Source organism: Sphaerodactylus townsendi, linkage group LG06 (genome assembly GCF_021028975.2).
Source record: "Sphaerodactylus townsendi isolate TG3544 linkage group LG06, MPM_Stown_v2.3, whole genome shotgun sequence".
NCBI classification, from domain to species: Eukaryota; Metazoa; Chordata; class Lepidosauria; order Squamata; family Sphaerodactylidae; genus Sphaerodactylus; species Sphaerodactylus townsendi.
The window spans coordinates 45,287,559-45,314,359 of record NC_059430.1 but is presented as its reverse complement, the minus strand read 5'-3'; the positions used below and the strand labels follow the sequence as shown (position 1 = coordinate 45,314,359).

At 41.3% G+C, this 26,801-nt stretch overlaps 1 protein-coding gene across 15 annotated transcripts in view; it reads right to left on the bottom strand.

Moving 5' to 3' along the window:
- The window catches only part of ANKS1B (ankyrin repeat and sterile alpha motif domain containing 1B), a 462,906-nt gene that overhangs the window by 318,950 nt on the left and 117,155 nt on the right, over positions 1-26,801 (bottom strand). For all 15 annotated transcript variants that reach the window (XM_048500513.1, XM_048500514.1, XM_048500506.1 and 12 more), the window contains 2 exons: positions 19,397-19,562; positions 976-1,112 (listed from right to left, as the gene is read on the bottom strand). In XM_048500513.1, the coding sequence (XP_048356470.1) occupies positions 976-1,112; positions 19,397-19,562 (303 nt within the window). The remainder of the gene's footprint in view (positions 1-975; positions 1,113-19,396; positions 19,563-26,801) is intronic.

Genomic DNA, 26,801 nt, shown 5'->3' with positions numbered 1-26,801 from the left:
AGAATCTCCATTTAACAAAATGCCTTTCAATATAAACATACTGTTTAAAAATACAGTACATAACTTTTATTAGGCATCTGAAGGTTTACAAATATTGCATTGCAGATGCACAAAATTAGTATACATATTGAGCTATGTAGTGTCTGGCAGTGTCTGTTTTCATGTTGCAGGCATCTCCTGGCCCTCCCATTTTCTAAAAAACACTTGGCAGACATTAGGAAAGGTTTTGGCAGGCATCAGGGCCCCTGCTTTACAGCTTGGGGAGAAAGAGATTAAAATAGTCTCTTCCCATGCTATATTCAGGGATAAGCAATTTACTGGTCATCAAGTGATACTGGATAACTAGGGTTGCCAAATCCTGGGTGATGGCTGGAGATCTCCTGCTATTACAACTGATCTCCAAACAACATAGATCAGTACACCTGGAGAAAATTGACATTTTGGAAGGTGGACTTTCTGGCATTATATCCCATTGAAGTTCCACCTTCTCCAAAACCTGCTGTCCTCAGACTTCCAGCCCCCCCAATCTTTAGGTATTTCCCAATCTGGAGTTGGCAATCCTACAGGAAACTGCTACAGCAATGAATTTCTGGGGTTGGGCTGGGTAAGCAGGAAGCTATTCATGCAAACCCAGAGCTAATGGGGGAAGGACAGGGGCGGAGCGAGGGGGAACTGCGTCTGGAGCACACGTGCGCCCTGCGCCCCCGGCCCCACATCACACACACCCCTGCTCCCTTGGCACTACGCCACTGGGGAAGGGTATTCCCCAATCAGTTATTGCCTGCTCTGCCCATAGTTTGTTGGAAACCTCCAGCCTGTATTTCACTAGTCACTGGCATTACCTGTTCTTCACACACAAATAAAATATGCAGTTAGAGGATATGCAATTCATCATCCTTAAAACAAGCAACAGAAAAGCATTATATTTTTACAAAATGAACTCAAATAAGAGAATTTATATTGCTGACCACCAACCTGAGGTCGTATAACTTTCACTATATTTTTCAGCGCAGTATCTGGTGAAGGAGGAGAACAGTCAGGTGTTGGGCCTGTTGAACTGTTTCTATGGTTACCGGTACCTGGTGCAATAATTGCTACTTGAGGTGCATTATCTGTGAATAAAAATAGCATTGCAATGAACTTCCACATTCTATAGAACATACTGTTGGAAATCGGAAATTGCATTTGAAAACAAAAAGGATTTCACCTGCTAAACATTTCAGGTAATTATTATACTTTTCTTTTAGTTTCAGGCATTTACATCTTGGTTTGAAACTGAGTGCTATGTTGGATTCCTTCCAGTTCTAGGCTATTGCTGGGCATTCCAATACAGCAGGGCAACTACATGCAGAAACAGGCTTCCATCTCTGGACTGTCTCTTAGGATATGTCTCATCTACGAAAGGATGCTACAGGCTGGGATGAGGAAAACACAACATCCCAAACTATGAATGATTTATTTAGTTTGGGTTTTGTTTGTTTGTTACTGTCTAGTCAGAGCTGAGTTACAGTCACTCTACAGGGTTTTCAAGACAAGAGGCTTTTGAAGGTGATTGCTTGCCTCCACATCACACTCCTGGCATTCCTTGGAGGTCTCCCATTCAAATACTTGCCATGGTCATAGCCAAGACAGAGTGACTGGTTCAGGGTCACCCAGCAAGTTTTCATGACAGAGTGGAGATTTGAACATGGACTCCCAGAACCTAATCCAACACCTTAACCACTATACTATGCTGACTTAGTTACTTCACTTATATCCCCCTTTTCTCCCCAATGGGGACCCAAAGAAGCTTACATTGTTCTTCACTTTATCTTGACAACAACCTTGTGAGGTAGGTTTGGCTGACAGAGTGACTAGTCCAAGGTCACACAGTATGCTTTAATGGCACACTGAGGATTCAAACGAGATCCTAGTTCAGCATACTAACCACTACACAGCATTGACTTTCATGTCTCTTTGATGCCCCCCCCCCCCACTACATAACTCATATGAACAAATGTTGGCACTGCCAGATCTGATAGCTCCTGCTGCCTGTTTCAGGTTGAGGAGACATATCAAACACCTTATTTCTTTCCAACAGATTATCTACACAGTCAAAGCTTTTGGCAGAGGAAACCACTGTGCATCCATTACTTTTCCCGTAAGGATTTCAATAAATGTGGTAAATAACAATAACCATTCCAGAAATAAGGATCATATGTACTATATAGAGGTCTACCCACTTATGTCTTAAGGGGGTGAGTGGGAGGCAAGAGTCTTATTTTAAATAAAGCAGGGGGGCTACAGATAGCCTTCACCCTTACTTTACCTTACCTTACTGCATTCCATTGATTTTGATGATTTCTTTCCGCCCAGTTCACTGTCAAATATTGGAACTAGGTTAGAAGAAAATTTTTTTCCAAGTAGCAGAACATGGGGCTACTTCTACACAGCTCCCCCCCCCCCCCAATCTTTTCAGAGGCCTCCATTGAACATCAGGCTCATTATGAGATGGGGCTTCCTCTTTTAAACAGGGGCAAAGAAAACCTTCTTAGCTCTGACTTAAAGGGGAAACTGCCTGGTGGCTGCAGGTAGAGCATTTGTGGGTGTCTCAGCATGCCATTAATCCACAGGGACACAAAGCTTAGCTAAACCTTCAAAATGGCAATGCTAAACTCTGCTTTTCTCTCTCTCTTATAGCCCTTTAACTGAACTTCTTTCTAGAACAGCTGAAATGTAGTGCAGTTGTGTGAATTATCTCTGTGAGGAACAAGCCAGCAAGATAAACAAGAATGAGGCATATGCACATTCTTTTTTCCTTCCTTTCTATACACCAAGAACATTTATCAGGGTATAAAGTTTATAACTGATGTGTATTCTTTGTATTCTCTTATTTCAAAATGTTCAAATAAATTAGGGAAAAAACACATACCCCAGCTTTTGCTAAGTGTATACATGTTTAAGTGTACCACATCTAATTTGGCCCTAGGACTTCCATATTTTAAGAAAACGTCCATATTTTTTTAAATAGTCGAATCTTTCTTCTTACATGCAGTAATATTTTTTCCTGAAACATATACAGTACATTAAGCATTTGCACAGGAAGAGTTCTGTATCTAAACACAGATGGTCTGGACCAGTAAATCTCAGTAACTAGATAACTCAGATATTACTTTTTTTTTTGTCTCATAGACATTTCTCTCTGTATATTCAAGAATGGCATGGTTAAGCTTAAAAAAAAATCCAGATTTCAATATGTTGAAAGATAGACACCTCCAGACAAATAATTTACAAAAAAATTTCTCTTAAGATTTACAGGGTTTTTAATATAGATGGAAGGAAGTGCAAGTGCAAATTTCAGTGATCAGATATCTCTATTAGTGTGGTAATGGTGCTGCCAGTGGAAAACCTGTAACATCTATCAAGGTTTCCAGAAATGGCAGGAAGAAACCAGAGATGGAGCACCCTGCTGCCCCAGACACTCTGGAGCCATTTGGCAATTGTTTGTCCTAGAAAATAGCCCACACTGTTTGGCCCAGTAGCTACCACCACCTGTCACTTTAAGATCTAAGGCAGAGTCTGATAGTCCGACCACCTGACTCTCTCTGTTACTCCCCCACCCCACCCTACCCCCAACATCTAGTCAAACTTACAGTCTGGCTAACTTGATAGTCAGCCAGCAAAAAACCTAGCTCTTTTGTACCCAAGATATCTTGGCATAACATAGGATTCGTACACAAAAACAGAATAACAAAGATGTAGGCAATTGCTTGTAGGTGAGGAACATAAACAGAAAGGATTTATACACACGGCAAAATGCAAAACTAATAAAACAACATATGAAAGTAACATAATCTAACTAAACTGATGCCCTACTAATTGCTTACAGTTTACAGCTTCCTGAAATGGGCCAATTTTGCAAGGGACTCCTCATCCCTTGGTTGTGGAACCCGCATTAATTTCTAACATAAGGCAGCCAAAGAGCACATCAAACAGGAATTAAATATCAATAAGTCATCTTTCATCACAAAGATACTTGCTGTAACAGAGAGGTAAAAAAAAGAGCCTACTCCAGCAGCAGCAAAGAAGGACCTCAGGGAATCCCTCCCCTTTCCTGAGTATGTTACCATTTAACAGAGGTGGCACAAGGGGGAACTGTGCCCAGGGCGCATGCCCTGCACCACTGCCACGCCCCCACCCACCCACGCCACCGAACACCCCTGGAAAACCCTCAGAACGCCCCCTCCACACCTAGGCCATGCCCCCGCACTGGACTGCACCTGGGGCGTCACACACCCCTGCCCCATTGGCGCTACCCCACTGCCATTTAAGCAGAAAACATGTTCCAGAGAGGGGGAGAGAGGGCTGCCTATAGGTTTGAAGCTTTAAAAAGGATATCTCTGCACCAGGCCTGCCTGGAGGGGACTGCACAGCAGAAGACTTGGAATTTATATTCCACTTTTCTCAACTGCAGGCAGTCTCAAAGTGGCTTATAAATGCCTTCCCTTCCTCTCTTTATAGCAGACACCTGAGAAAGTTCTAAAGAACTGTTACTAGCCCAAGGTCATCCAGCAGCCTTCATGTGTAGCTATGGGAAAACAAATCCAGTTCACCAGAGTGGTGCCTGCCACACATGTGGAGGAGTGGGTATAAGCCAGTTCTTCAGATTAGAGTCCACCTGCCCTTAACTACTACACTATGTTGGTTCTCCCACTACGCCATGCTGGCTCTTGGAACTGAAGATTAACAACCCAGTTATACTTGTGGTTATATAATTGTAGATTTTATGATAAATGTTACCTTGAATTTCTTTTTGAAGCAATTTTGTAATTAACAGAATCCACAAGGGTGATGCCATTTATTGACTAGAATCCCCCCCCTCTCTGATTATAAAAGATAATTTAGGAAGGGATGAAAGTAACAAACTACAAACTAGCTATTATGTTGATAGAACAGTTGAATTGTTTACCACTCAGTATGATTTTTTGAAAAAGGAAGGTACAAGGGATCTGTGAAACTGCACAGAAATTAACTTTATGGATATTTTAGATCCCACCTGTATGATTTTCTTGTACAATAAATGACAAATTTAATACAGGGTTTTTTTACATCTGATTGGCATTAATATCCAATATAATTCAAACTTAATTAACTGGGTTCTATTTGTCCCAAACTTCAGATTGATAAATAATTTTTTGAACCATGGCAGGCAAAGTATTCTTGACAACCAGATCTATAATTTTGCAAGTGGTAAGAAGTTTGATATTTCAGTCAAGGAGCACTCCATTTTCAGAACTGTGGAAATTACTGTACATTTTCAGATGAAGAAAGAAGAGATCAAAGAAAAATTGCTGCACAATTATGGGTATTTAAATTTTACTGAAAGCATGTTTTCAGAAATGTTACTGCCAAAGCTATTAGAGGTATGCATAATGTTTTCTAATGAACGGTGTTGTTCAAAAGCTACATAGCATTATGGAGCACAAGTACCATTTATTGACTAACAGCACATCCTAAGAAGACAAATCTTTCTAAACCCACTGAAGTCAGGTGGCTTAGAAGGGTGTAACTTTGCTTAGGTGGCACTGTTTATGGATGCTTTTGAAAGATAATATGTATAGCTGGCATATGACTGCCAGTTTTTAAATATGGCACATTATATCTACTGTAGCTATTCGCTGTAAAACACATTTTAAAAGTGCAGAACTATCTCAAACAGATCACCTTAAAATAATTTCAATTGTCCCTGATGTCTTTGATTCAAAACACACTGGACCTCAACATACTTAACCATTTCTTGAGCATTTTTGGAATTTTTCCTCTTTGTTTCTTAAAGTGAAGAACACTTGATAAGCCACAATACATGAGCGGTGGTTTACAGTCAGTGATGGGATTCAAATAATTTAACAACCAGTTCCGGTGGTGGGATTCAAATAATTTAACAACTGGTTGTTTACAAGCACCATTTGAACAATTGGTTCTGCCGAAGTGGTGCAAATCTGCTGAATCCCACCACTGGTTACAGTCAATTGGGGGATCAAATAAGGCCTTTCGTGAATAAACAAATATTTGCTTTGTATTCCTCTGAACCAAATCATGGTTGTTTCAGAGGCTAACTCAAATGACCAGGTTCCCATATTATAAAGATGAAATTATACATCCATCCCTTTTTCTTCACTAAATACAGAATTGCCAACCAACTAGAAAAAAATGGCCCAGATGTCATTTATTCACTGTTGCTGGACAAAACAAAAAAAAGACAAAAACTGCTCCATCTCTTGCTGAATTTTTCTTTTTGTTAATTTTAAAAGCATTTTTCATCTTTTTTTCCCATCAGGTAAGCATACTGAAAGATGGATATAGGAAGCCAGGTAAGGGAGACTTAGGCTGTTTCTGCACGGGTGGCAAAAGCATCTGGCCACTGGCATAATTCATGCCGGCGGAGCCACAAGACAGTTCGCATAGGACCATGTAGGTGGTACCGAAGCCGCTGTGGGCTGTGGAGGCGGCTCTGCATGGAGCCGCCTCTGGTCTGTGTTGTCTGCTTACCTTTTTTTAAATTCTTGCATTTATACCCCGCCCTTCGCCTAAGGGCTCAGGGCAGCAACAACACCAGAATCATACAATAAAATTATAATAGTTAACAGCTTAAAATAATACTAAAAACCTAAGTTCAGGTGGTGACTTACACATTATAGTAGATCCCACCCCCCTCCTCCCACCCCAAGAGGCCAGGAAAAGATGTTAACCCTGGCCATCCTGAAATACCCGGTGGAATAGCTCCATTTTACAGGCCCTGCAGAAACTATTCAAATCCTGCAAGGTCCTGATCTCATACAGGAGCATATTCCACCAGGTAGGGACCAGGACTGAAAGGCTTGGACCTTGTTGAGACCAGCTGGATAGTTTTCGGACCAGGGATTTCCAGAAGGTTCTCCTCCGAGGAGCAGCGGGACCTACTAGGGCAGTATGAGTTTTATAGAAACTCCCTGAGGTATGCAGGTCCAAGACCGCTCGTGGCCTTAAAGGTCAAAACCAGAACCTTGAAAATAACCCAGAACTCAATAGGCAGCCAATGAAGATGGAAAAGGACAGGTCCCTACTCAAGGCTCCAGCCAGAAGCCTCGTGGCTGCATGTGAACAAGTTTCAACTTCTGGATCAGATTCAAGGGTGAGTTACAATAATCCAGTCTGGAGGTGACCATTGCATGGATTACTGTGGCCAGGTCAGAACAGAAGAGATATGGGGTCAGCTGTCTTGTCTGGCAGAGATGGTAGAATGCAGTCTGGATTGTTTTCGCAACCAGGGCCTTTAGGTAAATCCCAGAGTCCAGGATGACCCCCAGACTGATCACTTTGGTATCTTCCAGGAATTTCTGCAGCTGACCCGCCACTACTCTCTCAATCACCTTACCCAGGAACGGAAGGTTCGATACTGGGTGGTAATTGGCCACGTCCTGAGGATCTAAATTTGGTCTTTTAAGAAGGGGGTGGACCACTGCCTCTTTCAGCCGACCTGGGAAGGCTCCTTGCTCAAGAGAGCTGTTAACAATATCCAACAGGTGGCTCTGTAGCTCCCCTCCCCCACAAGCTTTCACTAGCCAGGAGGGGCATGGGTCAAAAGGACAAGTGGTAGCTCTAACAGCTGACAGAAGCCTGTCTACCTCACAGGGAGTAAGCAGGTTGAAATGGTCAAAACTAGGACGAAAAGACCGGCAAGGGGCCTCCAGTTGCATAGAGAAGATTTGGAGGCCATATCGCGTTCAGGGCGTCCGTTGCTACTGCCTGTGGATGGTAGTGTCGGGTCATGAACTTTGGAAGTTGATGGTTCTTCTGAGAGGCAAACAGGTCTACCTCCGGAGTGCCGAAGGTGTTGCATATCTTGAAGAAGACCCGTGGATCGAGTCGCCATTCGGTTTCGCACAGATTCTGTCTGCTGAGCCAATCCGCCTCTAGATTCTGGACTCCTCTGATGTGTAGGGCTTCTAGCGATACCAAGTTCTCCCTCGGGCCCATCGGAGGATTTTTGTTGCTTCCGAGTGGAGCCTTGCTGATCTGGAGCCGCCCTGGTTGTTGATGTACATCTTCGCGGCAACATTGTCTGTTCTTATGATGACATATGTTGATGGCGAATTTGTGGCCGGAAATGTTGAAGGGCAAGGAAGATGCGCTCGAGTTTTAACACATTGATGTGGAGCCAAGATTCTTCCGGAGACCAAGTTCCCCTGGACATACATTTGACTGAGTGTGGCCCCAGCCCTGAAGGCTGAAAGCGTCTGTGAACTTGAGCTTGATGAAGAGCATGTAGATACGCGTTTTCCCGTCTGAGGTTGGGCCCGGATTCGTCCACCAAGAGAGAAGGCTGGGAGAGGCGGACTCTTGGGGGAGTATGGTCAATTTTCTGTCTTTCTTGGCAGTATTAATGTCCAGCTGGTATGCGCGGAGGAATCGTTGGAAGCGGTCACCAGCGTGGCGATGCCACACTGGGTCAGGTCGATTACTGAGATGAAGGGAGTTCCCAGCAAGACTTGCCAGTTTAGCAAGGGCTGATCTTCTGTTGGACATGACTAGTAATGTCGTTTTCCTGATTCTTTCTACCTTCTCTTCTGAAGGTATGAAAAGGAGTCTTGTACCGTGTCCAGCACTGCGCCTAGGTGTTCCTAGCCGTGTGGAGGGAATGAAAAGAGCTTTTTCTTTGTTTCACGATAAAAGCCATGCTGTGCTAGAGGTTTCTTGAACTACCTCGATATGCGTACGATGGCCTTGGGGACGGGCGTGAATGAATCAACAGATGCGTCGAGGTAGGGAGATGTAGGCGATGGCTATCCCCTGTTCCCTCAACATGATGACTGGAGCCAATAGGTACCTTGGAAGGTTCTTGGGGCCGTGGCTGATCGAATAGCAGCGTCTTGAATTGATAATGTTGATCCTGTATGTAATAGGCGAATCTCAGGTACTTTCTGTGAGAGTTGTGAATAGTGCAAAATAGGCTTCAGTCAGATCTAACGAAGTCAGCAGATCTTGATGGCGAAGAGTTGCCGATGATAGACCGAAGGGTTTCCATCCTGAATTTGGGGACCGAGGAATGAATTTGTTGATGCGCTTCAGGTGTTGAGGATTGCTCTCCAGTCCCCATTTCTTTTTTTGGGGACTGTAAAGAAATGAATATGTCCCTGAGAAGCGTTCGGCTAGTCGGTACAGGATTCGATGGCTTGGATCTTAGTTAGGTGAGGAAACCGCCTCCAGAGTTCTGCTTCAGCTTTGCTTGCGGATCGCTTTGAGAGCGGAGAAAATGAACAGAGTGGTGATGTGGAATAACGTTGAATTCTATCCCATAACCTGTGGGAGATGACTTCCTTTGTCCACCTGTCCACGTGGTTTCCCTGCCAACGGTGCTGAAAGTGTTGGAGACAGCCTCACCGGGGATGCTTTGATCGTCATGTGCTTGTTCTTATTTGAATTAGAAAGGACTTGCCCGGCTTGTTGTATTGTTTTTAGCGAAGGGACTGTTTTGTAGTTCGAAGAGGAATGTTGATTCTGCCAGTTAATGGTGCTTTGCCCGTCTGCGTTTAGCGATGCGGGGAGTAAGGATTTGTGGGACAGGAAGGTAAACTTGCTGTTGGTAGAGGACCTGTCGGGTTGCCGGACCAGATTTTGCATCGTCTTTTTTTTGTTGTCCTTGGTTTGGACAAAGGGACTTCATCCAATTCTTTGCCAAAATAGGGCCCCTCCATGAGTATGAATCGAACCAGCCACTCGTGTGTTTTAGATTGTATGTCCGCTTGCCATGGGCAGAATCCAAGTTGCGTCTTGCTATCATGTTAAGAGGCTAAGGATCTGGCTACCAGTGACACATATGAAGCGTCGAGAGGTGGCATCTGCTATGAAGGAATTGGCAGAAAAGGACCCTTTCGATGCGCTTCTCTGATGCCTTTTGCTTCGAGCTGGGAATTCATCTCCAGGGAGGCGTTTGAGCCCACACCATGGAGGCTCTGGCCACTGTGGAGGAGAGCGTAAAAGTTTTTTGATGGCTGCCGCCAACCACTTATGGGATCTGGCGCTGCTTCAGACTACTCCTATCAAAGCGAAAGGGTCCTTGATATTGCCCTCCCCCCCCTCTTTGGCTACCAGTGCCCCGGAATGTAGGGATGGACACAGGGGGGCATCAACTGGAAGGAATTCTGGAGGAGGGGCGATGAAACTGCTGAGGCATCAGATATTTTTTCTTAAAATTAGGGGGCAAGAGCCCTTGTGGGCAGTGGGATTGAGCCATTCCCTATGAATCAACTTTAACAAAGAAACACATTTCCAGGAACAGGGAAATGCTTACTAGCCAGCCCTCCCTATCGAAGCGGGGGAAGTAGGATGATGGTGCCTGTACTTTGGATAGCCCATGATTGGCTTGTTGGAAGGCGTTAATGGAAGGCTGGGAATTTGTTCTTCAGCGTCCTCAGGGTCGGCGTAAATCAGAGCCCGAGGAGATAGTTTTAGAAATTAAGGATTGGATTTCTTCCAGTTTAAAGAACTGTATGGATTGTTCTACAGCTGGCTCAGGGGTTTCCTCTGTGTCCAGAGGGAATTTTTCTCCCCATCAGAGCCGTCCTAAACTGGATAATTCTTTAACTTCCTCCTCATTAGGTAGGGCTAAGGGGTCCCCTTCTGCTTAGGAGCGGAGTCCCTCTTTCGGTGGGGACTACAGGATCCTATGGGACCGAGAGTAGAGGAAGCCGGGCATTAGCTTGTTCTTTGATCTCTTGCCCATCCAAAGAGCTTTGTCCTATCTCCCTTCTAAGGAACTCAGCGTAAACGCGCTGCAGAGGCGCGTTCATCCAGGAGGAGGCTGGAGTGCTAACCTTGCCCAGTGTTAGAATCTCCCGTTCAGGATCCTGTGGGTCTTGCCTGTTAGGGGCACAGGGAAGAACCAGTTGATGGAGGGCCAGCAGAGGTGTAACCACGACTGCTCGAGGCCCTGGGAAGGCCGGAGAAGTCGGCTATGGAGTCTCCGGTTAAGGGCGCACCTTTTCTGGGAAGGCAGCTAGAGCTCCCGGCCGTTTTAATCTTTTCTTTTCTTGGCGGGTTGGGATGACTGCGCATGCTCGAATGGCCAGATTTTCCCGCGCGCTGCGTTGCGGCGTTCATTTGAGTGGAGCTTCTCCCCCCCTTCTTTATGGCTTGGCCCTGACTTTGCGGGCGTATCGCTCCGCCCAGCCCGAGAACTAACAAAGGTTTAGCGTTCAGAAGGCCGAAAAGGACCTCGGCGTCCATGATTAACTTTGTCTATTTGCCAACGTTCCTATTTGCCAAGGGGTGGGGAGGGTGGGTGGGAAGGAAAGCCGGTTTGCTTTCAGCTGGCGGCTAGACTACTCTCTTCCCCAAGCCGGATGGCAGCTACTCACCCCTCTAAGGACTTCCAGACAGAAACACAGACCCTGGCCACAAACAGACTTCTGAATAGGAGTTTTGCCAGAGCCAAAAAACGCGTCTGCTCTCTGCAGAGGCAGGAAAATACTGAAGAAGGTGACCCCAAGACCTCACAGGAAGTACATGGAAGAATTTCATCATTTCCTGCCTCTCTGCAATTGGTCGAGATCACACCCCACACAAGATGCCCCACTCCTACAGTAGAAAGACCGGCAAGGGGCCTCCAGTTCTTCAATCATGGCTCCAGTCCATCAATCATGGCTGGAAGAGCCTGGTGGAGAGAGTTAGGAAAGGAGTGCTTCCGACCAGGGGAGAGCATGGCGCTGCTGTGCTGCTGCAGCGGCAACTGTGCGAATAGCGCCCCAGGGACGCTGCTACAATTTTTGATGACTCCTTTTTCAGAATTAGAATTGAACATTTCCAATCTGTGGACCATAGCTTTGCCTTTCATATTTGTTTTCCATATTTTATTAAGATTTTGATGGACTGTATTTCTCTGGCTTGAAATATTTAAATCCCATCTATTCCTTGTGATTTGTGTCTCTTAAATGCTTCAAGTGCAGCTTTCATTTCCATTTCTAAAATAGCAGATTATTCTTTAAAATATTATTCCTGGAAGGAATCTATCACCCTTTCACCTCTTCTGTATGGTTCCCATATTTTCATTTATTTTGTCCTGTTTGGTAAATGTATTTCCATGCTGATCTTTCAGCATTCCTAATCATGCTTTAAATTTCCCTTCAATTTCTTGGATCTTGTAGAAACAAGAAATTGCAAGCTATTTTTCCTTTTTATTGTTTTCTGCTTATACACTGATTACTATAATAGTTCTCTACGACTCTGTGTGTTAGTTGCTGGAATGCTGCACTAAGATTTCTGATTCTATTTCTGTTACCTTTTACTTCTGCTTCTCATCGATCTTTACCAATATCATCAGTCATCCATCAAGGCTTTTAATTTCTTTTGGCTATAGGAATAGTCTTTGTGTGTTGCTCCTTGAAATTATATCTGGTTCATATTTCCATAATATTTTCTTTACATGGCCTTTAAACACTTCAGGAACATTGTTTAGATTGTATTTTGGTACTATGAATATAGCTTTGGTATTTTTCTTCAGCTTTATTCTAACTTTGATATTGACAATTCATTGTCTGTACAACAGTCAGCTGCTAGTCTCGTTTTAGAGAATAAATATTCTCCACTTTCTTCTTCCAATTATATACTATTTAGTTGATTTCTGTATTAGTCATCTAATACAGGAGAAGCAGTGGCGTAGGAGGTTAAGAGCTCGTGTATCTAATCTGGAGGAACCGGGTTTGATTCTCCGCTCTGCCGCCTGAGCTGTGGAGGCTTATCTGGGGAATTCAGATAAGCCTGTACACTCCTACACATGCCAGCTGGGTGACCTTGGGCTAGTCACAGCTTCTCGGAGCTCTCTCAGCCCCACCTACCTCACAGGGTGTTTGTTGTGAGGGGGGAAGGGCAAGGAGATTGTAAGCCCCTTTGAGTCTCCTGCAGGAGAGAAAGGGGGGGATATAAATCCAAACTCCTCCTCCTCCTCCTCCTCCTCCTCCTCCTCCTCCTCCTCCTTCTTCTAATATGCCCATATGTACAATTCCTTGAAACATACTGTTTATCTTCACAGAATTCTATGTCACCCTCCTGATTCATATATTCCCTGTCCCTATTATACGTGTTAAACAGCTTTGGACTTTCCTTTTGCATCCATTCACATCAATAACTGCATGTCCTTTTGCCCTTAATTCAGTTGCATCATTAAGAACAGTGCTACTTGTATTTGTCCTCTGCTCTTCCCCAGTAGCTGACTGATTGCTATCCAACCTGGGGTCCTGTCTTCTAGCACTACATCTTTTTTTCAGTTTGGATTGTCTAATCATAGGATTTTCAAGGTATGAGATTATCAGACATGGTTTACCACTACCTTCTTCTATGCCTTGTTAACCAGGATTGGCTGAACCATCACTGCCATTGTCTGTGAAAAATCCTCCACCAATGTCACCTTCCACTACTGCTGCTGCCTAGTAGCTACCCTTTATAATTCCTCTGCCTCCATCATCGTTGGAACTATTCTCTTCTACTGATGTGGTTATTTATTGCTGAAGAGGGTGGATGCATGAGCATCTTAGTGTGGTGCCTCAACTTTGACTTTTCTGCCTTGAGTGACTCTGCTAGACTCTTGATAGAGTCTAAACTCTTTATGGTATTGCTTTGCTGACACTCTCAAAACCTTTCACCACATTGAGGTGTATGTCCAAGAGAGGGATCTTCAACTGGGTTAGAAGGCTTTAAAATGGATAGATGCAGGAAATAGTTAGGTGGCAATTAGCTATGATGACCAAATAGAACTTCCATGTTCTGGGGCAGTATAGTCCTGAATGCCAGTTTTTGAAGGGCAACTGCTTGGGGGTGCCTGTTGCCTTTATTCTCTGTTGGTGGGGTTCCCCAAACACAGCTGGCTGGTTGGTGTAGGAAATAGGATTTTGGACTACAGAAACATCTACTGTGATCCAAGAAGCTTCTTATTTTATTGTTATGAAAGGTACAGGATTCATAGTTATCTTATCCTCTTTTTTCAGAGGGGTTTAAAAATGTTTAGTAATTTCACTGCTTCCTTTGCATCTTCAAGTCCACTACTTAATTATTAAAGTGTGTGGGAAGAAAAGAGACTGCAGAGTTTTTTAATGATGAGGAAAAGGCATTCTCTGCATGCCCAAAAATATATTTCTTCCAGAACCTGTGATGTTCTGAAAACAAACTCTTCTTAGGCTAAGTCCTAGTGAGATCTTGGCACAAACTGGGTAACTAGAAAAGACAAATTCTAGAGGTGTAGCCCTGTTTGTTGTGGCAAAACCAAAAAGGAATCTCAAGCAACCATAAAAAATAGCAAGTATTGTAGTTCAAGCTTTCATGGTTAGAAGCTATTTGATCAGATGCATGAATCCTCAGGCTGCAGATATTGCTACACACACTGAAAAAAACGTTTGTTAGTAAGGAAGAAAAGCAATTTTAATTTCCATAAAAATGTATGCTGTGAAGCTATGATACTTTTTAATTAATATAGGCTATATTTTTAAAAGTTCATATGCAAGGTAAACAGAAAACTGAGGGTAAGCTCCACTGAATTAAATGAGATTTGTTTCTAAGAATACATGTTTAAGATTACTCACAAAATACCTAATCAGTTCTATACCCTTTGATCTACTAAAGATCTATATCTTCAACCTGATCACAAGTGATTACAACCTGATCACCAGGGTAATTATTTAAATGAAACTACTCATTTGACCCAACAGCCTTGAACAGTATTGCAATAATAAAGTTGAAAACAATCCTAATAGTCCAACTTCAGACACTGCCCTGGTTAGGATTTGTAGAGACCACCAAGGTATTCCAGGGCCACCACACAGAGGTAGGCAATGGAAAACCACCTCTGTTAGTATCTTGCTTTGAAATCCTCATGGGATCACTATAAGTCAGTTGTGACTTGAAGGCAATTTTAAAAAAGTTGTCTAATCCTGCATTTTTTTTCCTAGGGAGGCAGCAGCAGAAGCAAATAGGATGGAATGGGAATGTTGATCTGGAGTTAGCTGGATCTAGGAACAAGAATTATCTTCTAAAGTTAGTGCAGATGAAAGAGGATACACACTCTGGAGACTTGGCTCACGTGCCTTCTCTTCCAGGATGAAGAAATTGACTTTTCACATATCTCCAATTTTCCTTCCTGCTTCATGCTTATTTTCAGGTTACCTTGCCTCATCTATATTTAACTGATAGTACATGTCAGTTTCTGGCTAGGTCCCTTGGCTGGGGAGTCTTTCTGATTCTGCTTACTTTGTGCGGGGGAGGGGGGGGATGTTCAATGCATCGTATTTTATTGGAAATTACACTGCGTAAATCATAAGTAAAATTCATTCTTTAATAATTCTGTTCATTTTCCATTAATATATTCTGTTTAATGGACAATTATTCTATTCACAGTGAGAGAAAGCTAAGTGATTTGTTTTGGTTCAGAGTCAGAGAGAAGCGGGATGGAATTTTGTCCAGTGGTCCAAAGTGGCTCTTAGCAGCCCTGTTAAAAGCTTTTCTGACAGCCATTCTCACTGTGGTATATGGGATGATAGAAGTTTCTTCAAAAATATCTTCTTTTTTAAATTATAAAAAGCTGTGTATTTTTGGTTGAAAGTAGAGAATAACACAAAGGAAAACATACCATGCTTGGTGTTTACATGTACATAAACAATTTGTTTCCAAATCCAGCAAGATTGTTGGGTTGTGTTTTATGTGGGTGGCACTAGGATCTTAAGATCCTGGTTCAAATATGCACTCTGTCAAGGAAGCTTGGAAAAAAACTTGGAAAAGAACAAATGGCCTCACTAACTGGAACAAAGAGACGTGAGAAAAAATGGTCTAGTGGGAAGACAATTTCATTCCAATATGTTAATAACCCCTACATGTTTCACACTGGGTTTCCTTGGGGGATCTGTGAAATATAAAAGCAGTATGCTGCTTTTATATTCCACAGAACCCCATGAAGAAGCTCAATGCAAAATGTGTAGGGGTTATTAACATATTGAAATGAATTTTTCTTCCCACTAGACCTTTTTTTTCCTTCAGTGCCTTGGGTGAACTTGGGCCAGTCACCCACACTTAGCCTTACGTACTTCACAGAGTTGTGAAGATAAAGTGGAAGAGAGTAGAACTATGTAAGCTGCTTTGATCCCCACTGGGGAGAAAGGTTTGATATATGAAATAAATGAAATAAATAAATGACAGGTTTGGAACGTAGCTAAGTGCTTCAGACATCTCTTTTTACATCTCTTCTGCATTAATCCACCATAAGTATTCTGTATCATCACCTCAGATTTTTTTTTCAAATGCTGGATAACTGTTTCACTGTACTAACTGTCCAGCTTCTGAAGTATCTAGGATCTGTTTCACTTTTGCACCTTTTCAAGGGATGATTGATTGCTTAGCTAAAACCTCACAAAGCTTAACTATATTACCATCGGAGGAACAACATTAATTTCTGTCACATGAACTATTATAATTTTATAATGTTTTAACCAGGTTGAGTTTGTCACACGACAGCAGTAGATAAATTGAGAACCCCAGTGGAAGCATCTAGAAGAGACTGTCTAAGTACTGCTCTGGAAATGAATAATATAAATGGGATAAAATTAATCCTTTTAATCTTTCATCGAGGAAGGTCACTGAACTGTTCACTTAAATATCACAGGGAAGACAAAGTGCCCAGAAAAGAAGAATTTTTAAATACTTCATTTAAGTTCTCTCCACACACAGAACAACAACAGAAAATGTAATTCTAAATTTGTATACCAGCTCTACAGTGGCGTAGGAGGTTAAGAGCTCGTGTATCTAATCTGGAGGAACCGGGTTTGATTCCCCACTCTGCGCCCACAGGCTGTGGAGGCTTTATCACAGGGAATTCAGATTAGCCTGTACACTCCCACACACACCAGCTGGGTGACCTTGGGCTAGTCACAGCTTCTCGGAGCTCTCTCAGCCCCACCTACTTCACAGGGTGTTTGTTGTGAGGGGGGAAGGGCAAGGAGATTGTAAGCCCCTTTGAGTCTCCTGCAGGAGAGAAAGGGGGGATATAAATCCAAACTCTTCTTCTTCTTCTTCTCATCAAAAAATTACCAGTAATTGTTTACAAGAACAAAGAAAGAAGCTTTAGCAAAATATACAAACAAACCACACAATCCAGTGACATCTGTGTGAAACAGGTATCCTTATGCAGATATTGGACATATAGTAGAGTCACAAAAGTTTACAATAAAGATAAGCAGTCTGCAAACCCATTAAAGAACTAATTTATGACACTTAGCAATTCCAGTAACTTAACAGGCATTACTTAGCATCTCACAGAGAGATGAAGTAAAGGCAAAAGTGAAGTATAAATGCCTTTGTGAAATGTAGTAGCATAACTCTTCTAACAGTGTCAAGCTGAAATGATTTTACCAGATATCCACAAACCACACCCATGACTTTTAATCACAAAAATGACAATTCCTGAAATGGATTCCAAACTATCATTTCCATACCAATTATACACTAAAATGATAAGCCCCAGAAAACCCTAAATTCTGAAATGACATAATTTGTAAACATTAAATTTGTACTTTCAGGACCACAGTTGTCGTTTCATTTTTTGGCTTTGCAACAGATATTTAGTGCGATCCTAATGACAATTCCTGAGTTAATTTTCTAGACCTGAAACGGTCATTTCAAAGACCTTCATTATCAGCTATAAGCATAATTTGTCTGAGGGAGTACTCATGGGTGCTCTGTGTAAAGAGGATGGAAATGCAAGGGAAGATGCAAGCATGACCTGTGAGAGTCTGCTGGTTACTCTATCACCTAGTATTTCATCTTCACCTGCACTCATTCAGTCAAGTGATGGCAGCAGTGAGGAGAGCCTTCTGTGCTGAACTAGTATGGAAATATCTTTGCTCTTCTCTGCTCATGGGGGTTATAAATAAAGCCTGATCCACAGCTGATTTAAAATGCAGCTAGCTTTCCTCCATCCCTCCCAAGTGGTGCTGCAGTTGGCAATACACTGGGGGTGGGGACAAGGCCAGGGAGGGTGCGCTCCTTCCCTGGCCTTGTTGCCACCCCTAGTGTGTTGCCTGCCTTTGGGCCACTTAGGCAGAGCATCAAAGAAAAGGTTTGTTGAACTTTTTTTGGCCAGGGGTGGAGGGAGTTTGGTAAGGGTGCAAAAGGGGTGCGATACCTGGGGCAAGTCCTGGGTGCCATTTTGTAGCAGTGCACTGCTGGAACAGTGTGAATGGCTGAGCTGCTGGTAACCTCATGGTCAGACCTCTCTGGCCAGATCTTGCTTCTGCAAGATGTATGCTGAGCATCTCGCTGTCCATCTGTTCTGGACAGGAGCAACCATATAAGCAACCTCTTTCGAGCTGCCCAAGGCCCAGGTTAACTCCTCGGCAGTCATATGTGGACAGTGGTTATATTCATTGCCATATTTCATATACTAACATTATTTCTGATTCACTGCAATTCCTGGACATCAGATGATATCGATATTTGTTCATAAATTTGCGCGTTTTGAGCAAGATAATGAATGCTAGAGTGGAAGAGGTTCCCAGCTTGATTGTATAATACACTGCATAACAAATAGTTTGGATAGAGACAGTTGGGAAGAACAGTAAATATCGATGCTCTGAAAAAAGACACTGGTGTATTGTCTTCCTGATGTTGTTGGAATGCAGGTAAGCAAGAAAAAAAATCTCTGCACAAGAAATGGCTTTAATCCCATCTTTGCAGCCTGATTTGGAGGATGCTATCAACAATTTTCAGGCATTCAGATTGCTTGACCTTTACAGAACTGACCAGATATCTGGTCTGATATGCAAGAGCAGCCTTGAAGAATTGAAAGGTCACCAAAAAAAAACACAGCAAGGCCTTCATAGATGTTTACAGAGGAGAGATGGCATTTCTGTGTGTCTCACATAAGCTCTCAGAGATTTGAGATGCTGCAACTTCCCTTGATGTGGCAAGTTAAGGCTGCTCTCATCCATTGGGGTGCTTCCAGACAAGTAAGTGGAGATGGGCTCTTCTTATACCTCGAAGGGAGTCTCCTTAAGAAACAGTGGACTGGGCACACAGACAAGTCCACAGCAGAGGCTACCTTCCAACCATATCCCCGGTTGGTGGCAATGAACAGGATATACTATATATGTGATCTGCTGTTTCACATCTTTCTACCTCTCTAGTTTATCCAGCAGGTTCCGTTGTCAATAGATGAGTTGTCAAGATCATCCCTGCCACATTTTGTAAGCTACACAGAATAGATATTGCCTTTTTCAGTACTGTTCAGGTGTATGTCCCGTACATCTCAAAGCGAGCTGAGCACAGGACATATATTAATAATATCTGAGCATCATATATTAACAGAATGCAGCAGCTGCAAGATAAAACATTGGCAGCATTTTACCTGTTCTTGTTGAAGGTCCTCTGGCTATTTCTAAAGAACAAGGTTTCTTTGTAACTGCAGTATCTAGAAAATCACAGAGATCATTTTCATTTTCTGCAGGAAAGGCATCAGAAGAAGCAGATGGCACTGCTTCCAGTGTATAACTCCTCTTCTTTGGAAATGACTCCTGAAACATAGAAAAGCAATCATGGATTCAAGATGGCCTTACAGAAGATAGGGAAAACCTGTAGTTTCAAAATCAAGAGAGTAAGTCTATCTCATTTTATAAATCAATACTAATTATTTAAAAAACATTTTTAAAAAATTCCTCAAATAAGTAGCTATGATTAATGTAACATGCTATCTTTTAAAATAACTAGAAAAATCTTGAAAAAGGAGGGTAGAATAATCAGTAATCTGTCCAAATGGCATTTCATCATCATGAGCGTACACTGCTTCACAGAATCTCACAAGCAAACAAATCAGTCATGGAACCAGGGAGCTAAGGAATCTATACTGTACAGTTTGACTGTGCAAGAAGGGAGGAGAAGGAAACAACACAGTATTTAAACCTTTACTATTAATTTCATTCTTTCCTATGTCCTAGGTAGAAAGTGTGTTTTTTTCCATTGTATTGATAGTTTGTGAGGACTAGTATTAGTTTGCATAAGCAAAACATGGAAAAATAGATATAAATTGTTTTGAAGAAATCTGTTAGTGGTTGTCTTATGATTAAGTTACTTTCATTAGAGTTTTACTTTAGTCAATTAGTGATGATTCAGCCTTCAGCCTCTTTTAACTAATCTGAAATGTCAGAGCTGTCCAAGGTTATATGTAGAATAAAGATATGCACATGACTGCATATCAGTTATTTTGGCACTGATTAGTTGAAGCTAAGTCCAGTGTTATTTCAGATAATAGCAAATTCTAAAGTATGCTTTGGAGGGTGAAAGTACTACTATTAATAGTATCCTAACAATAATGAAAATAATTAATAATCAATCAGCATCTGATACCTAAGACAAAGAAGTTCTGAAGCCTATCACAATCCTTCATCACCAGCATCATCAAAATCACAAATGTTTGGGCTAATCTGGCTGTAAAGGCCATAAACTAAACTACATGTAAGTAGAACTTATTTGTGAAACTCATTTGTGGAAATAGATAGGTGTCAGTTGTAAGACTTCCAAGAACAATACAAGGAAAAAAATGTAACAATTTTTTTTCATATTTATTATAGGATGGAACTTTTGAATCATGAACAGAAGTTTACAGAACATATCTCTCTTCATTCTCACAGCCCTTCTCATTCACAGCCCCACAAAAAATTATCTTAAGGGCTGAAAACCTTCCAGAGCATGGGATGAAGTATGAGTTGAAGCTTGAGGTGAAACAGAAATTGATGAAGAAAAGTTGATTTTATACCCTGTTTTTCCTTGCCTTTAAAGAGTCTCAAAGCAATTTACAATCACCTTCCCTTCCCTTCCCCCACAACAGACACTTTGAAAAGTAGGTGGAGTGAGTGAGTTCTGAGAAAACCATGACTCTTCATGTGGAAGAGTGGTGAGTCAAATTTGGTTCCCATATTAAAGTCCATTGCTCTTAACCACTAAGCCACACTTCTTATGCAAAGATGTGAGAAGGCTGATTTTGTTTATTCCCCCCAGACTACATCCCGCATTTTTCCCAAGACAGCAGATTTTCATAGGAACGAGAAGCTGTACTCTGCTTCCATTCATGGTTTATAGGCCATAACCCTGTACCTCTTCACCTGTGTAAAGTTTTTATTTATTTATATTACTTATAGGCCACCTTTTTTACTTGGACTCAAGGTGAATTACAACAGAATCAATCCAATTGACAGGATGGGACATAGCATGAACAATGCAATAGGAATTATGGTTATAGAACCAACTAGAAGTCTAAAAACAGAACTGAAGCAGAGTAGGATCTCAGTTTTAGCAAGCTACTGACAATAGTATAGATTACACTCACTAACTTGTGAAACATTACATACAGTGCAACTTGTTGCTTACATAGAAAGGCCCTATTGAATAATTCAGTTTTGCATACTTTGCAGAAAGCCAGGAGAGAGAGAGAGATCCTTCTTGACCTCTTGAGGCAGGCCATTCTATAAGGTATGTGTATGGGCAGTGGTTGATTTTGTCCATTTTCAGGTTAGCACCAGCAAAAGATGCTGCTCCAATGAGAGAAGCCATCATGGAAGAGCATGGAGGCAAGGCTCTCTTGCAAATATGAGGGTCCAAGGCCATGAAATCGTTTTGTATGTGATAGCTAACACTGCAAATTCGACACACTAACTGATGGGCACCAGTGAAGTGTCTGTAGGATGAGAGTAATATGCATGTTCCATCTAGCTCCTGATAATAACCAAGTCATGGCATGCTGTCCCAACTGGAGTTTCTGATTTGATTTGTTCCCTGTATCATACTTTACACTGAAGCCAGTTTGACCTGTTCTCAGATGCAGCTACCTGATGTTTACCAGGCTCCCACCCACATAAGCAAGAGTAGTAGAAATAACTATACAGGTGTGGCAGGTCCCTTCCTTTTCCCACAATTCAGTCTTGGGTTTTGAGGTCTGTTCATGCCTGATCTTTGGAATGAAAAGGTGGCAAGATAGGCATACCTTGTGTCTTGCTAAGGCAAAAAAGACATTAATTACGGTCATTGTTTGCAGCCATCTTTTTTCCATACTTAAAACATTCCTTGAATAACAACAACTCAACAAATATGAAACAAAAATAAAAGAAAACTCTAAGAAAAGCCAGTCCTCTTTCCATGGCAGCAAAGAGAGAACTGAGACAGGAGTGCTTTTCTCACCTTCATCATGCATACACCTGGGCAGGAAATCTGCTCATTCTTGACTCCAGATTTGGGAGGAGGGGTTTCCCAGTGCTCTGAAGCTTTTGGAAGCCTTCTAGTTAGTTTTCTATGGATGGCCTGCACCTGCACAATCCCATGCTGGACTGTACTGAAGACACAATGATTAACAGATACTAATCCTTACTTAAAGCTACAGACCTTACTCCATATATCGTAAAGACATCCCAAAAGCTAAGGCCCCTTCCGCACACGCAAAATAATGCGTTTTCAAACCACTTTCACAACTGTTTGCAAGTGGATTTTGCCATTCCGCACAGCTTCAAAGAGCACTGAAAGCAGTTTGAAAGGGCATTATTTTCCATGTGCGGAATGAGTCTAACTCAGTATTTGAAGCTTTTCACAAAGTCTTCATATAAAGCCTACAAGAGTCTTCATATAAAGCTTACATACATCAATATAGTACATGCACACAAGTGTCAGTGTGTATATTTGTACTTGTCTGTTAATTCAGTGACAATACCATGGCCAGATTTTAAACCTAGGAAAAGGTGAATGGTGAGTATAAATCTATACCTACCATTCAAAAGTAGGTTGAATAATGTTCTTGGGACTTAGGCTGATTCTGCATGGGCCAAAAATAGTGGTGTGAAAACAGTGTGAAAACAGTATAAACCCTTTTACACCATTTTGACACCGTTTTCACACTGCTGTTTTTGGCCCATGCGGAATCAGCCTTACTTTCTGGGTAAAGCAGTCAAATGACTGCTTTGCTATGAGCCAAAGAGCAACCTGGATTGTTTCCCAGAATGCCAAAAAATTGTGTGCAAGATCACTATCATTCATATAATTTCTAGTTTGTCATACTCAGAATTTTATCTTGCTCACATAAAGAACACCTTCGCAGTTTAAATTGTAATCTCTGTTCCAGATCAAAATGGTAATATCTGACTCATCCTATTTTTGTTCTCTAAAGAATGGATAGTACTTCTACTCCCACACCAACTCAATTTACCATACCAGTTGCTTTTTTTTAAATAAGACTGAAAATGGAAATCAAATGGGTAGTAAACTGAAACAACAAATTGCACATCAAATTGATAATGAACTAAATATTTTCTTACTTTTTATGTATTATTTTTCCACTTTACATTATGAGACTTGATTTCTTATTTGCTGCAGCTTCAATCTGCTGTAATGTACTATTTTCAAAAATATTTTTGAAAAACATGTAGTACACTTAGGATTGCATGATAAAAGAGACCTTCGTAATAGATTTTCCAATACTGTCAACAGCTTTCAACCTTCCAGAGAGAGTATTACTTAGTGTTGCTTCACTAGGAAACTTGATTGAATTCTGATTGTAGACTCTGGATGACACTCTGCACCTTAAAACTATCAGAAGAAAATATACTCTGAATCCTACTAGAAACTTCAGTGATTTTTGGTATGATGTGTGATGATGTGATGATATAATTTAGCTGATATTTGCAGCAATGTTTGGGCAGGCAGTCCCACACAGCGATTGGGATTCATTTCCTTAGGATTTCCTTGGGAGTTTAATGGGAACCTAAATGTAAAAATTAATACATCATAGATTTGAGCCTCAACCAAAGCAATTCTATGAGCTATTCACCCACATTTGGGATTGTACAGTCTTTCCAGCAGCCCATTGTTAGAGGTAAAAATGTTGCTTTTACATATACCAAAGATGTGTTACTTTTATAAACATGAGTATACACGGGACAATGACAATGTTTGCCTTATAAGTTATAAAAGAAGGTATCTTTAGGTGTTTTCATAAGGTGTAAGACTATATTAAGTTATCTACACACATAAACATATTTTAGTGCACAAATATGGGATTTAGAAGTCACAAAGAATATACCCTTCACAGAATCACAAGATTTAGTAGGCGAACTCTGAATATAAAGTTCATGTATAGTATCTACACTTGAATATAATGAGGTTGAAAGCCTGTTAAGTTGGATGGAATCCAAAGAGAAATGGGAGTATGATATTCCATTTGACTTGTGTATTTCTTATCATATCCCAATTAAAAGCACACCTGCTTTAAAATAATGAGCTAGCAGAAGAAGAAAGGTCAAGGGTTAGAGGGGAATAATAGGTGATGTGGTGATGTAGTAGTTTATAATCATGTTTGTAGATTTGAATGCTTTTATATTGTAGCTAAATAATGAAACTTAAAGAATATGTTAATCACTCATGTTCAATATATGTATCCTAATGCTTCGTATGTGTGGTAATGAATCCACTACTGCTATAAATGTTATTCTCTCAGTTTAAAAGTGTAAAATAGCTAGTAAACAGCTTGCTTCTCTAGATCCTAATCAGTAGGTGCTTGGTTTAAACAGAAATCTCCATTCAGAAGCTTCTTAAAGCCTCTTAGCTAAAGTCTTTTTCTAAGAAGCTTCTGGAAGCTTGGTTTCAATAGTCCATAAATAATATGAGACATGAGTTCTTGTGCCAAACAGACACCTGCTGATAAGAGGGCCCCTAGCTGAAGCTTGGGATAGTGTTAACTTCTAGAAACTTGCAGGGGAGTGGGGGTCAAGAAAAAACCTAGGTTCTTGTGCCAAGAAGTACTCGCTTATAGGAGGCTAAGATCCTGTGCCAAGATAGAAGGCCTTTGGATGAAAGGGAGTAAAAATATGATGGTCTCTTCAAGCAGTGCAAGATAAGGGAAACCAAAAGATCGTGGCAAAGTGGTGCATCCAGAGGGCATCCAGAGGAAGGATATATATCATTTGAAGCACACCTGGCATGGATTATATATCCATGAAGGCATACCGAAGGGTTGACAGTTAAGAAGAACCAAATGTTACATTACAAGGAAATGACCATATAGCAGATGTATTAGATCTGGAGGAGATACCAACCTGGTATATATGACATAGTATGACTAGATGAATTGTAATAGGCTATGGCCCTCATCTCCTAGCCAATGGAGAAGTGAGGGAGGGATTGGGTGGTCCTGAAAAAGTAATATAAACTGTTGTAGAACAAAGGAAGGGTGTGCCTACTACTGGGTAGGCACCCGATCTTGCAAGACCGTAAACCAATAAAAGCTTTATTATCTGCTTCACCAACTTTGTCCAGATTATTTTGAGGGTCCATGGACCCACGTTTCTAACACCATCTAAATGGGGGTGGGGGGGTGTTGTTGGAAATCAAGGAAGTGCACAATTATTTTCTCCATTTTTAATTAATTTTCTTTTTAAAAAAACATTGATTTACTTTAATTGTGATTCAAGGGTTTTAGTTTTAGTTAGTCTGATTTGCGTTTCCGTTGGTTATGGTGGAAATACAGTACAGGTGGTAATTCACTCTCTCAGTTCAATGTTCAGGGGGTTGTAACCCTTACCCAAGGGATGATTCCCACTACATTAAAAAAAAAAGAGAGAGAGAGTGCCTCTATGTTATTGGCATTTAAAATTCTTGCTTGAAGAATAAGCCCAGGGAGATATTTCATAACTTAAGTTGGGCAAGTATAGAAATTGAAGAAATAAATAAATAAAATTAAATAAGAGTCACATTTAACAAGAAAATGGTCTCATCTCTATATCAGGTCTGCAGATGTAAGGTGAAGGAGCTGCTTGCAGAGCCGCCACCCAACTATATCAACATGATCCGGCCCCCCAACCAGGGAAATCTTCTAGTATCTACACGGTGAGCTAAAGCCTACCCAAGTATGCGCATGACAGGGGGATGAGGTGACCTTGGCTACTGATAATAGGTAAGATCAAGGTAAAGTGGTGCATGAAAGGAGAACATTAAGGACAGAAGGAGTGTACTTTTCTGAAACAGACCCACTGATGAAACTAACAATTGAAGGATTCTTAACCATGATAATCTCTGATTCTTTCTGGTTCTTTTTGGATGAGATCTCTCCTCAGCTTCTTTCTAGATGAACTAGTATAACTAAATTAGGTAAAGTTTCATTTCCCCTTCATTCCAGAGATTCCTTGCATCATCCTGATACAGAGCATTTATATCTAAAAAGCAGGCCTTGCCACAAAAATGGATGTTTGTATGTGTGGTGTTGCTATGTGTGCCAAGGACAATGGTGCCTTCCTGTCCCTTTATTCTTCTGTAATTGCTTGCTTATTCATTCATTCATTCATTCATTCATTCATTCATTCATTCATTCATTCATTCATTCATTCATTCATTCATTCATTATCCCTCCCCCCTGGCCTAAGCCAGGCAAAGGTTGGCTAACATACATAATTAAAATCATACAAAAGTCAGATAATGAAAAATTGAGACAACTCATAAATAGAACAGCAAAACTTAACGCTATGCATCAAACTCCACATGGCAGTTTAAACCAAGTCATATTGCCTGTATAAACCCAACTTTGCCTCATCTTAAAGCTTTATTTGGGCAATAAAGGAGGGGTATATGTGTCAGGGCCAAAATATTCTGGAATTCTACCACTTTCCTTTTAAAAAATAGTTTTGTGTTAGAAATTCTCAAATGTCAAGGAATCTCCATATTTTTCAAACGATGAATTGTTTTTTTTTCAAACTATTTTTTTTTTACTATCATTGTTTTATATT